Raw genomic sequence first — 12,939 nt, 5'->3', positions numbered from 1 at the left:
ACAACCAGGAGAGCCCGAAGAAAGAAGAGAGTTGGACTTCATTGTTTTAACTAGTCTGGATTCTCGAGGGCTTGAAGGTGCTCTCAAAACGCACATTAAGTCTCTACGGTCACTACAATTGACCCTAAATCCTGGGTTGGGACAAAGCTCATGAATGCATTTGAAAACGTACAATATCAGATACCTTTCGTACCTTCTCTGAGTACTGTACAATCCCAACCGTTCTAACCTCTCCAATACGAGAGAGCTTTCTCATATCTTCAATGTTCCTAGTAAAACATCTTTGCGCTGCTCGAGCTTTTGCAAACCTGCTGAACTAATTGGAGCCAAATGGGAGAGGCATATTCAAGATGCGGCTGAACAATCGACTTGTACAGAGTTAGCATCGTGACACTATCTCTGGACTTAAACGTGCGATATATCCAACCACATGTTTGAAAAGCTTTACCAACTTTCAACTGGATATGCTCAATCAACTTTCCATTATCTTGGAGGACTACACCTAAATCCTTCATGGATGAGACCTGCTCAATGTCCTTACCTTCATCATCTAATAGTGGGGTGTCTAATGGCGTCGACCCAAAGGTCATTGAACGGAATTTCATTCCATTCAAGGCCATGTTACTCGGAGCAGCCCAGGAATAAATTTGGTCTAGGACTTTTGCCAGACAACCAGAATCCTGACCATTCCTACCAACTAACCAATTTTGTATCATCAGCATAAGAAGAGATACTGACATCACTACTACCACGCTTCTGAAGCGGAGCAAAAAAGATGATGAAAAGAAGAGGACCCAAAATGGAGCCCTGAGGGACACCCACTTGACATCATGTATGTCACTAAGGGATCCCTCAACCTTAACTAATTTTTTCCTACCACAAATGAAACTTCTTAGCCAATTGAGAACCTTGCCTTGGATCCAATCTAATGGAGCCTGTTAACCAAAAGGCATGATCTACCTTGTCAAAGGCCTTGGCAAAGTCGAGATAAACTACATCGACTGATTCATGGCTCTCCAGTCCTCAATGAGCTCTATATGCTCAAGCAGTTGGGTAAGCGTGCTAAAATGTGCTCGGAACCCATGCTGGCTAGGAGGAAGGACTTCATGTATATCAAGAAATGAACAAGTTTGAACTTCATGATCTTCTCAAACACCTTCGCAATATTCGAAGTGAAGAGAAATTGGCCTGTAGTTACTGGGGAGTGACTTACCTCCCCCTTTGAAAATTGGAACAACATGAGCTACTTCAGAGAAGAGGGGAACTTGCCCTGGTCCAAGATGCAACGCATCAAGTACGAGAAAACAGAAGCAAGAACCTGTGAGCATCTAAATCAGAAACTGAGATGTCACTCCATCAGGGCCAGGGGAGCTCGAGAGTCTCAAGTCCCTGATGGCCTCTAAAGCATCCTGATCTGTGACTACAAGATCATCTAAATGCTCAGCTTGACAAGCCTTGCCAGTCCCAAACAAACTCATCAAATAGAGCAACGAGTTGTTGCTTCTGAACTCAGTGGAGTTGAAAACACACTAGAGAACTGATCTCCAAGTATTTGTTGGCCATAGTCCCTACATTGTCTAATGGCTTCCCCATCGACCTCAAAAGACCCTACAGGGTGTTTTGATCTTTCTCTTAGAGTTTGCGTAAGTGAAAAACGCCTTCGATTATTTCGACCTCACCTCTTGACAACTCTACTTTCCTTGTTCCAACTGATCTGTCTCAATGGAGGCCTTAATTCTACCCTGGATTAAATCCAACTTTCTTTGAAGGCTAGCCACAACTACTGGATTCAAAGTCCTCGTGGAGCCTTTTTGCTAGTTTGCAACTCTTTTTTGAACAATTTCTTCCTATACTTCGGAATTTTTAAATGTGCCCCGCGCTGTGGAACACATTCAGAGATTGCTAGAACTGGAACAGACGTCCTCAAAAAACTGGACCATTTTGTCTAAGGCTTCATCTATGGACGATTCCTTTTTCAAGCCATTGAAATAAGATCAAGCTCCCCTAACCTTTCTATAATCAACGGCCAATGTATCATCTTTGAATTTGAACTTAGCCAGACCGACCTGTTTTGGCCGTCTTACTCTCGAGCACGCCGGCTTTGAGTAATGGTCGACCCTATCTCCCAGAAATGATGATCTGACAGATTAAAGGTTCACATGGACATACTGGATAAATCAGGGTCATTGAAAAAAAACAAGTCAAGAACGCTATTTCCTCTGGTGGCTACACCAACATGCTGAGAGAGATTGCGCGAGATCGCGAATTCCTCAGCTTTTCGAACGACTGAGACGTCGATTTCGAAATGGGAATATACCATCTGGACTAGCCTCCACTCTACAACGCTAAGCCGGAAAATTGAAGTCCCCTACAAAGAAAACCTTTGAGCAAACTGACTGGTCCAACCATTTCCTATGAATTTGAGAGCTGACAAGACGAGCTTACTGAACAGAGAGCCTATACTGTAATTGTTAAATGGACAGATCAAGACCTTGGAGGTTGACAAACTAAGACCTCTACTTCTCCATTCGACATTTACAATGAACTAGTGTGCAGGTCATTTCTAAACATATAGACATACGCCCCCATGCGAAAAATGGGATTGTCAGGGCGTACTCTATCACATCAAACTAAATTGAAAGCAACCATTGCTACCTCTTCATCTAAGACCCTTGGTCGAAGCCAGGTTTCTGTCAGTGGAAATGAACGAGACCTGCCTATCAAAAGCTAGTTCCTCAAGAACCTTGATCTTTGTGCTGTCTTTTTGGAAATAAGACAATGCACATCAAATAAAGCTCTTTATGGGCAGATAGCCCTTTGATGACTATGCTATCAAATCTTTGACTAGGCTCTCTAACCTTAAAAATATTGATTTTATTTTGTGTTCGACCAGTTAGTTGATATAGTTATTTCTGTGTTTTTTGTTGATGTCCTAGTTTAACATATGTTCTAGATTCCTTGCTTTTCTCTGTCACTTGCTTCTTGTTTACTATCTCCATCTTGATTTGTATGTTAGTTTGATGTGAAGTATTTCATCCTATTTTGCTCTGTTGTCCTGTATCTCAGGACAAGATTGCACAGCTTTTTAGTTCTTTTCTTTTTCTTGGTCTCTTGATTTTGTTGCTCAAAGATAGTTCCGCCTGCATTCATGATGGATATTTTATATAAAGTCGCAAAGAGGCTAGACAATGTTTGGACCTTGGTCTTAGCTGGGAAGACTCCTTCCATAGTCAATAAGCCGTTTATTATAGAGGCTTTAGTTGCTCTGGTCAATGAAAACAAGGGTGCTGCTTAAAGAACAGCTCACCCAGAAGTTGACTAATTTGACCAACGTAGAGATTGAAGTAGTATCTCCTCTTGAAAAAGCGCAGGAAAATACAATTGTAGAGAAAATAGTCTGTCCTGTATATCGAAAGCAGCCTTGTCCTGAAGAAGGAAAGGGCTTCAGTTTGAGGCACCCTAAATGGTGTCAAAAACTTCTCAAGTTCGGCTTTTTTCAACACCGTACATGTGCCGTCAGTCCATGAGACTAAAGACGTGCTTTAATGTACGGTGTACCTCCGTTCCATGTAGAAGGGACGCAGAAAAGCCGAGAGAAAGGATAGACTCAGTTTCGTAGTTTTAGAGCTGCCCTATTCCTAAACTAATCCCGCCACCTTCTCTCCATATATCTTCCCCTCACCTCATTCACCTCATCCGTCATCATGTGTTCGGCGAAACATTTTAGCAGACGCTTACACAACTGCTTGAGCATATAGAGCAAGTTATCTGGACTGGAGAGCCATGAATCAGTTGATGTAGTTTTATCTCGACTTTTGCAAGGCCATTCGCAAGGTAGATCATAGCTTTTTAGTTAACAGGCTCCATGAGATTTGGGATGACCAGGCAAGGTTTCTGAGATTGGTTATAAATGTACATATCTGGAAGGACCATTGGTTAAGGTTATGTCCTAGTGTATACATGAAATGTCAGGTGTTCCCAGGGTTGATCTTACGGGCCCCTCTTGTTTATAATATTCGTTGCGCCGCTATATTTCTGTATAGCCAGTCTCTTTCTTATGCTGACGATACGAAGTTAGTTTCTGGTAGGAATGGCCAAGATTCCAGTGCAGCTTGAAAAGGACTTAGATCGAATCTACTCTTGGGTAACTGAGAGTAATATGGCCCCTGAACGGAATGAAATTCCGCTCAATGACATTTGGGTCAACTCCTTTAAATACTCCACTCGTAGATAATGGAGGTAAAGATATTGAGGCAGGTCTCATCTATGGAAGATCTAGTGTAGTCCTCCAAATAATGGAAAGTTCGATGAGCATATCCAGTTGAAGGTGGGTAAGGCTTTTCAAATGTGTTGGGATATATCGCACGTTAGATCAGGTCGCAGCGTTATATAGGTCAGCATCCGTCTAACTCTGTGCAAGCCGATTGTCCACCACATCTTGAATATTGCTTCTCTCCCATTTGGACTCCAATGAGTTCGGCAGGATAAAGTTCGAGCAGGTCCAGAGATGTTTCACTAGGAACATTGAAGATATGAGAGAGCTCTGGTAATTGGGAGAGGCTAAAAAAGTTCGGACTGTACAGTGTTCAGAGAAGGTACGAAATTGTATCTGATACTGTACGTCTTCAAAGTATCCATGGCTTTGTCCAACCCAGGGTTTAGGGTCAACTCTAGTGACCGTAGAGGCTTAATGTGCGTTTTTGAGAGCACCTTCAAGCCTTCGAGAATCCAGGCTAGTTCGAACAATGAAGTCCACATCTCTTCTTTTCTCGGGCTCCTTCATTGTTTAATTTGCTTCCCTCTGATATTCGTAAGGAATACGTAGGCGCTTGTTGATCCGGTAGCATCTTTCCAAGTCAGACTTGGACAATTTTTTAGATAGCATACCAGAATAACCCTTACTTACAAGGACTAGCTCGGTCTGCCAACTCAAATTCGTTGGTAGACCAAATATCAATATAAAATTGAAAGGTAATAAATAGACGAATTATAACCTTTCATTTTAATAGTATTGGGAATTAATTCCGCTGTAGCGGTTAGAAAAGCCCCGTGAAAAACCAAACCAAAAAAAAAAATGAGATCGGTCTGACCACACTTCTGCCGTCCTCCTTTATAGATTGGGGCAACGTGAGCGTTTTAAATTGAATGGAATCTTTCCTTTGCTAATGATCGGTTCATTACTTTAAAGCAGGAGTGGAGTCAACTGGCATTTGAAGTACGTTTTAGGAACAGACCGTCACGCCATTAGGCCTGGGAGCTACTTGATTGTTCAATTTGCTGCCCTCAAATATTCGTAGGGTTTATGTAGGGGTTGATCCAGTAGCAAGATTTAAGTCAGACTTGGACAAGTTTTTGACTAAAATTCCGGATCAACCTTATATTCAAGGATTAGCCAGATCAGCCAACTTCAATTCGTTGGTCGATCAAATAATATATATAAATAAAAATCAAGTACAATAAATAATCTTCTCGTCTTGAACTGCTGGGATTCCAATCCCGGTAGCGGTAAGGAAGTCTGCACAAAAAAAAAATCAATACACTAATGAACAATAAATTCTAACTCTAAAGGACCAATACAATCAAACTAAAGAACTACACATAACGATTTGGAACTAGAAAAACTACACTACAAAATCAGAAAGAAACTGCTAAAGCTAAACATAAACATAAATGAGCAATAAACTTATTAGCTAGTATAGGTATTGGGGGAAATCTTCATACGTGGCTGAAAGAATTTCTGACGAATCGAACTCAACTCCGAAAGTGAAGGTAGAAGGAGTATTGGGGGCTTGCAGAGGAGTTTCAAGCGAAATATTGCAGGCATGAGCCATTTAAGTTATTGGGATCGGCTGAAATCCTTGGAACTATACAGTACTCAAAGAAGATACGAGCGAGATATGATTATCTACATGTGTAAATGCCTCCATGGCCTTTGCCACAACCCGGGAGTTGTATGCACATTGAGCGATAGAAGAGGCGTCAGTTGTACCATTCGACATCGACTGAATTCCATGGACAATAAGATCTTGAAAAATCTTAAAGCCGGTTTTGTCTTGAACAGAGGCCCTGTCCTGTTAAACCTTTTGCCAGTAGCACTTCGACAATCCTACGATTTAGATGAACCTTTGTTCAGTTTTAAGCGCGATCTTGATAGATTTTTGCAATCGTTACCATATTTACATTACGTTCAGGGATGTTTCAGAGCGGCAAACTCGAACACATTATCGGACCAATTTTTCATCAAACATGACTTGCTGGGAATTCATTCCCAAGCATCGTTTAGAAACCAGTGGATAAAAAAGATAAATATCTGAAATAGCGGACGTTCTTATGTCATCAATTCCCAAGGACGTACGAGTATCTTGACCAGAGACCGGATCTTCATAAAGCCCAACTTCTTAGTATTTTAGGGCACTTTAATCTACAATCAGATGCTTTTCTATTTGATTTGAATTTACTTAACTTCCATTAACTATTTGCGTCATACTCAACCGACACTAGCTTTTACCACGGACTATCATAACCAGATGTTCGAGATTATGGAGTGTAACTTAGGAGAAATATTACCGTACTGTAAGGATTTTACTATTCAACTACTTAGAAACATTGCTTCTCAGGAAGAAAAACGCAGCTTCATAGTTTTCAGCGGATGTAGAGGTGCATAAGCGTTTTTCACACATCAAACATATCAATGAATGACATCAGCTGAAATGCATAATAGTCAATTGTCTGGTTTTTGAAAGAGTGGGAATGGGGCGGGGACTCTTTCAGATCTTGAATTAAAGGGAACACATACATGTGGATATTTTGTAAGACCCTTGCAACATATCCTTGTATGGTTTGGGACGTTAGGGACCCTTGTGTTAAGAAAGGCTAGGTTAGGTTAAATCCCATGACTAATCAAATACGTAAGTTTGTCTAAAACTGAAACAAGTGAAAATTGTGATAACTTGACCATACCTTGAATTCAGTAAACAAATGCAGTGCCAGTTTTGTCCAAAATTGTGCCAAATCTATTGCATTTATCGAGAAGGTAACCGTCAGAACAATAGATTTTGATAGCTTGTGAAATTGATAACACCAGCTGTGAATCCTGTATTGAAAGAGCAATGTAAGTATTCTATCTGCACTAAACCAGCTATGTAATTTCTTGAGAAATGAATTGATGCCCATACAAGTGACACATGATTCAAAATACACGCGTCCCAATTTGTGCCTAAAAGTGTGCTGTATTGTAAATAAATGGTTGCATGATGTTCGGTGCACTTTGAAATTGGGAAATCATTGAGATGTATGTATGCAACAGAAACACGGAATAGCTTGGTAAGAACCCTCATCACAACTTAAGGAGAAAGTGTCTCAACCCGGACCTTGAACCGACAACAAAGAGATCTCTGGAAGAAAAAAAAGCCAAGCCTACTCGTACATCGTGGACTCCAGGAAAAGATTGATGGCCATCTATACCGACGTTGGGTTACCAACGGTCTGACGACCTCAGTCTAACTAACTCAAGACAAATAAGAGCGTCGTAAAAATATCCCCGACCACAATGGACAGATGATGAACTTTCTTGCTAGGCAAAAATCCCAAGCCAGGGCAGTCACAAAACTATCCTTGACCAACGGAGTCTCTCATCGAAAAAGTCGTTGCAGGAAGTTGCTATCAGCCACGAGAGGTGCCGGGATTCAAGGAGCAATAGAAGATCTTCGAAAAGGCGTCACTGAGGATCCAGGGAGCATCATTGAGGATTATTTGCTGGGCAAGATTCGTTGATACCTGCAAATCCATCTCAGCCAGAGAGTTTGTCCCAAGAGCCCCATTTTATGGAAAGCCGAAGTATTCATAAACCCCTTCGTAAGATTATTCCTTGGTTGTTTACTTGTTTACCCCGTCCTACCTTACCCTTTTTGCCGGAGCTAGACAGCTGAGTCATTTTTATGCCCAAAGCATATAGGTTAGGTAATAAAGTGGAAAACTAATTGTGTGAGGTTGTTCATCATTAATTTCCAGCTAGTGAGGTGTTAGACCATTTGAGGTAGTGATCTCCTTATAAAAAACTTCTTGACTTGGAGAGTGACCACAAGTGCAAGCGGGGATAACCTGCAGTCAACTTGTCTCCAAAGTCACATTTTAAGATTATATGCCCGAAGATACCTGAAGATAGGTCTGAGAAATTTAAGCCCATTCACTAGGTGTTCTCCATCTCAGAGAGTTATCAAGGTAATTACGCCTAGTGCTTGGGTCAAGGGTACTCCAGGGTTTCGTTCACTATGGGAATCAATAGTTAGGATTTTCGACCATAGCTAGTTGTGGACGGAACACATGAGACTGAAAGTGTGACGAGATAGAATTCCCAAGGCACAAGTTACATTCTTGTAAAGCGTCCTGAAGGCTGAGGATATGCCAATTTCCTTGATTTTGGGGTCCAAAAACTATAAAAATCAGTCAAAAACGCCAGCAACCCACCAAAATCAGGCTGTCCGTCAGTGTTGAAAATTTTCCCGCCCACATAGTACAAAAAACGCCAGAAAACGGACAGATTTCTCTTCCCTGCTAAAAGAAAAATCTCACCGCCAGACAGCAATTGAAATCGCCAGAAGTAGCAAAATCTGGCGGGCCAAACCGCCATGTGGCTACACTGTTCAACTGTATTTAAAGTTCATCACTCTTGGAGCAGAAATCACTAGTTAGACTCTTGAGTAGAGGTCGACTTTGATAGACGCATTTAGACTAGGATTGTGACCACATTTTGAAGAAACTGAAACCCATGAATTAGGTGCTCTCCATCTCTGAGAGCTGTCAAGGTATTTGTAACTAGTGCTTGTGAAAAGTTCGGACACGAATGATGATAACAAAACCTCAGAATATATATTTACTCAATATAAGTACATAATGGTGCCTTTAGAACTGACATGCTTGTACCCCGCTTGTCCATACACCTTGAGAGATTCCGGTCAATTCCCGGAATTTTGTGGCTGATGAAATTGTTGGCGGCGATGGTTTCGATTAGAGCACTAGGGGTCGTAAGGAGGTGACCAGATTTTGCGAATATAACATGATGGCACACGTCAGAGATTATTTGGGAGTCAGAGGGCGCGTGGGTGGAGAGTACCTAGAAACCCAGGATGACCCAATCATCTCCACGCAAAAACCCCAGACTCGGGAATTGTTGGAGTACCAGTTTGTTAGGTCATTACCATTTGACACTGTACTAATTAGTATCTAATTCATGAACGCACTATCGAATTGTAATCCCGTATTGATGAAAAATAGAGTAGTCAATTCTTAGAACCGGAATTGATCCTAGCTTCAGTTCCATCATAACACAGTTCTAGTTTGAAGTACAAGAGGCTAGATTGACAATCTAAAACAGCTACTAATCATTAAACAAGCCAAAAGATAGCTAATGTGGAAATTGTGTTCCTAAAACTTCTAAAATCTTCCCCTAAATCTGGTCAATCTCAAAAAACCGTTGGCAAATTGCTTGACGTTAGGAAAGGCTTTGTGAAACTTTCCATCAATATCGGGTTCCGGTGGTCTCGTAATGTAGACCTCAATGCGTGAGAAAAAGAAAGTGAGACATGGCTAGGTGCTTGTGCAAGGCGTTTTCTTTTACCCGTGGCTGCAGATCTATGCCATGCAGCTTTGAGCTTTGTTGGGACATCTCCTCCCTAGCTCACCCTGGTGTCAAACATGAGGACGTGATCTCGGCGTCTGCCATTGCTGAAGCCTACATTTGAGCAGATCGACCTCATCCTTCATTTTCCTCCCTTGAGGTGCTTGGAATATGCCAAACAATGTCCGATGGAAATTTTCCTCTTAGGTTGATTATGAAAATACACGGAATATGCCGTCGATTACATTGGGGATTGATTTCAATAGCTTTCAGGGCATTAGCCCCTAATCGAGCTTTTTCTTCCCCCTGAATGTGGTCCAAATATCCTAGTTTCTTCATCGACCAGAACATATATACACAAATTGTCTGGGTTATACAGTTTATTTATTCGATAACGAATTCAGTTACGTTACATGTTTAGTGGCCAATGTCAGATTGAAGAATTTGCGCTTGATAAAGCTATTTTACAACCCCTCGAATAGCCCGATTTCAAGCTGGTTTCTATCTGTACAACTTTGCAACGGGGAGGTGGCATCGAACACGTCCTTTCGAACAGTCTTAATCTGCGTATTATCGCAAATAATGTCTCCTAGCGTGCGCTGAAGCAAATTTAACATTTGCCCCTGTTTAAAGGATCCAGCTTGATTGGCATGGGTGAAGAAGTAGCGATCGCCGTACTTCAGGAATTGGAATTGCTTGCTTTTGATGCATTGGAATGTGTGACCTGTGAGCCCATCTTGGCTGGGTCTTTCGGCCAAGCCACCAACAAAGACATCAATATCGTTAGGATGGTTGTACAGTTCCTTCAAAGTTCGCCAGTTTGAAGAAGAAATATCGGCAGGCCTGTCATCCCATGAGCATGGCGCCCTACGCCCACAGAGCTCTCTGTACGCATTGTAGCTGGCCAACCCGTGATCACGGCCTCGTTGAATATTTCGGGCCACGAGATCGCTGCCAAACGAGGCCCCGTGTTCTGGGAAGAGATGGTTGGTGACATCATTGATGACAAATCGGTCTGAGGTTTGGGCTTGTTGGTTGACCAATCCTCCAAGAATCTTTTCCATGCCGGCTCCGTTGAAAGACAGGTAGTGGGCCGGGCTGAAAAAGTTGTCCTGAAGCCTGTACTTTTTTTCAAGGGCTCGGGTTACCTCGTTGACCATATTCACAACTCCTTGAATCATCGAGTGTCCGAATCGATAAGCGGCTGTGGCAAACACATTGCTTATTGATGGGTCCTGATGTGGTTTATAAATTGAAGGATTGGGAGAAACAACGAGATCATGTTGAGCCATGGCCACTGAGCCGAGCACAATGGGGAGATAGCCTCCGTAAACCACATTTTGCATCTCGGCCGAAACGATGCGTCTGGTTCGTTGGTAGATCTCTTCATCATCTAAACTGGGATCCATGTTGTGTAGTTGTTCGGCAATTCGATTGTGCTCCCGAAGGAACAAAGTGTGCATGGAGGCTAGTGCTGGATTTTCCATTGCTCGCGTATCTCCTGCATGGTAGGTTCCGTTGATAATTGGGAGCATTTCATAGCCCCCTTCGGTAGAAATTTCCATCGAGCCTCTCGAAAATGCTCTCAACGAATCTGCTCTAGCTTTAGTCGATCCATACACGTTGGAGGCGTCCACGAAGGCCGTGATACCGTTAATTTGCTCTCGGTGTAGGCGTCTGAAATGTTCGCAAAATGCCATAGACCGCGTAAAATCAAGACATCCAACTTTGTGTCTGTTGAAGAAGGGATCATTCCGATTGACCTTGATTGGAAAGCAAGCTTCTTCTGTCGATCCACAACAGCAGCCTTCCGCCTCTTCCTCAGGGGTGAATGTTATGTCGTGGTCCAAAAATTGCCCCATGATGGCCACCATGTGGGTGGCAATTCCATCTGGGATGTCTTGGTGGGGGTGGAAAGTTGAACTAACCAACCTGGGATTTGGAAGCACCCCAGCAGGGAAACCTGAACAGGGCACGGACAAGATGGGGCTCACTTCTTTCACGAGCGGTGGGTCTAAAAAGCCGCTCACACTTTGGGGGGAACGTTTCTTCCGACCCATCATGAATGGAGCAATACCTCCTCGGGGAGTGTCAATCCCATTTTGATATGCCGGAGTAGCCCACCTGGTGAAAGGGGTCAGGATCGAGCCCCAAAGTGAGTTCCTCAAGTTGTTGCAAGTCCCATTAAAAGTCCTAAAAGGTCGGTTTTCCTGCTCTTCGCAGTCGGGGCCGATTCCTCGGCAAATGTCCAGGACAGGATCTTGTCCTCCCCCAGGGTAACCCCTCCGAGTAGACAAGGACTAAATAACCAAGGGCAAGCCTTCTGATGACTTAACGCCCTCTTGCTCGAGAATAGCCACACTCTTGCCCACCAAAGAGTTTAAGTCTTTCATGGCCCGGGATCTGGATCAAAGATGAACAAAACATGGATTTTGATGGCCTTTTTTACCATTGGACATGCTTCAGGACCTTACCCTGGAGTGAATTTTCGTCTCTTTGATTCGGGTGTGGTCAAGCCGTCTTTGACCTTTTGGTGCAACTCTTCCGTTAATTCCTCCTGTGCTTTTTCCACGACGGCTTTGAGGTCATTTGCCAAGGCCAAGGTTGCCCAGAGGCTCAAGACTAAGAATGCCGCCTTCATGTTCAAAAGCTCGCTCAATTTCGTGGGTCTCAGATACTTTACTAGACTGATGTTGTCGAGACAACTCAAATCATTTTATACTCGCTGACGAATCTTAGAAACGATTCTTCGCATTAATCATGGAAAACGAAGATATGTTTTTGCATAAATGGATTTTTATACTCGAAATGAATTCGAAGGCTTTAAATCATGTCCAAGCAAAGGTTTTAGCTAATCACTCTTGATCTTTAATTTTTGTTTGATTCTTGTCGTGCGTCACCACTAGACCACCTAGTGTATAAAGCGGGCAAGTTTTTTATAAAAGCCTTTGGACCCAACGCGCTTGGCGGACAGCGGACAGTCTACTTGAACACACACCAGCATCCATTATAATATTTTTGCCCACAAAGAATTGCTTGATCATATTGAGTTTAGCCTTTTCATTGAAAGGGACTTATAGAATTCCTAACAGCACATTCTTCCAATGACCGATCCACCTGGCGTAGTGGTAAGCGCAGTTTCCAAGCATGAGAGCGGTCCACGGTTCGAATTTCCTCCCCGACCTTTCTCTAAGGAAACTTTTAGACGCAAACCACACCCACAGAGGGAGAACAACCAATCTGATACGGAGTATGACACTGCATATCGGAACTACTGTATACACGGATGATGTGATGGCTAGCTTCGCTGGCCGAGCGAGGTT

General features: G+C 42.7%; 1 protein-coding gene across 1 annotated transcript; it reads right to left on the bottom strand.

Moving 5' to 3' along the window:
* Positions 1-10,080: 10,080 nt before the first annotated feature.
* On the bottom strand, positions 10,081-12,198 carry LOC131892560 (myeloperoxidase-like). Its single transcript, XM_059242364.1, has 2 exons — positions 12,091-12,198; positions 10,081-12,019 (listed from the first exon to the last, which is right to left on the bottom strand). Exon 2 carries the CDS (start codon positions 11,677-11,679, stop codon positions 10,081-10,083), a length of 1,599 nt encoding a protein of 532 aa, XP_059098347.1. The 5' UTR covers positions 11,680-12,019; positions 12,091-12,198.
* Positions 12,199-12,939: the final 741 nt, after the last annotated feature.

Source organism: Tigriopus californicus, chromosome 2 (genome assembly GCF_007210705.1).
Source record: "Tigriopus californicus strain San Diego chromosome 2, Tcal_SD_v2.1, whole genome shotgun sequence".
In the NCBI taxonomy this organism is placed as follows: Eukaryota; Metazoa; Arthropoda; class Copepoda; order Harpacticoida; family Harpacticidae; genus Tigriopus; species Tigriopus californicus.
The sequence above is the reverse complement of the archived record's forward strand: the minus strand, read 5'-3'. Positions and strand labels throughout refer to the sequence as shown.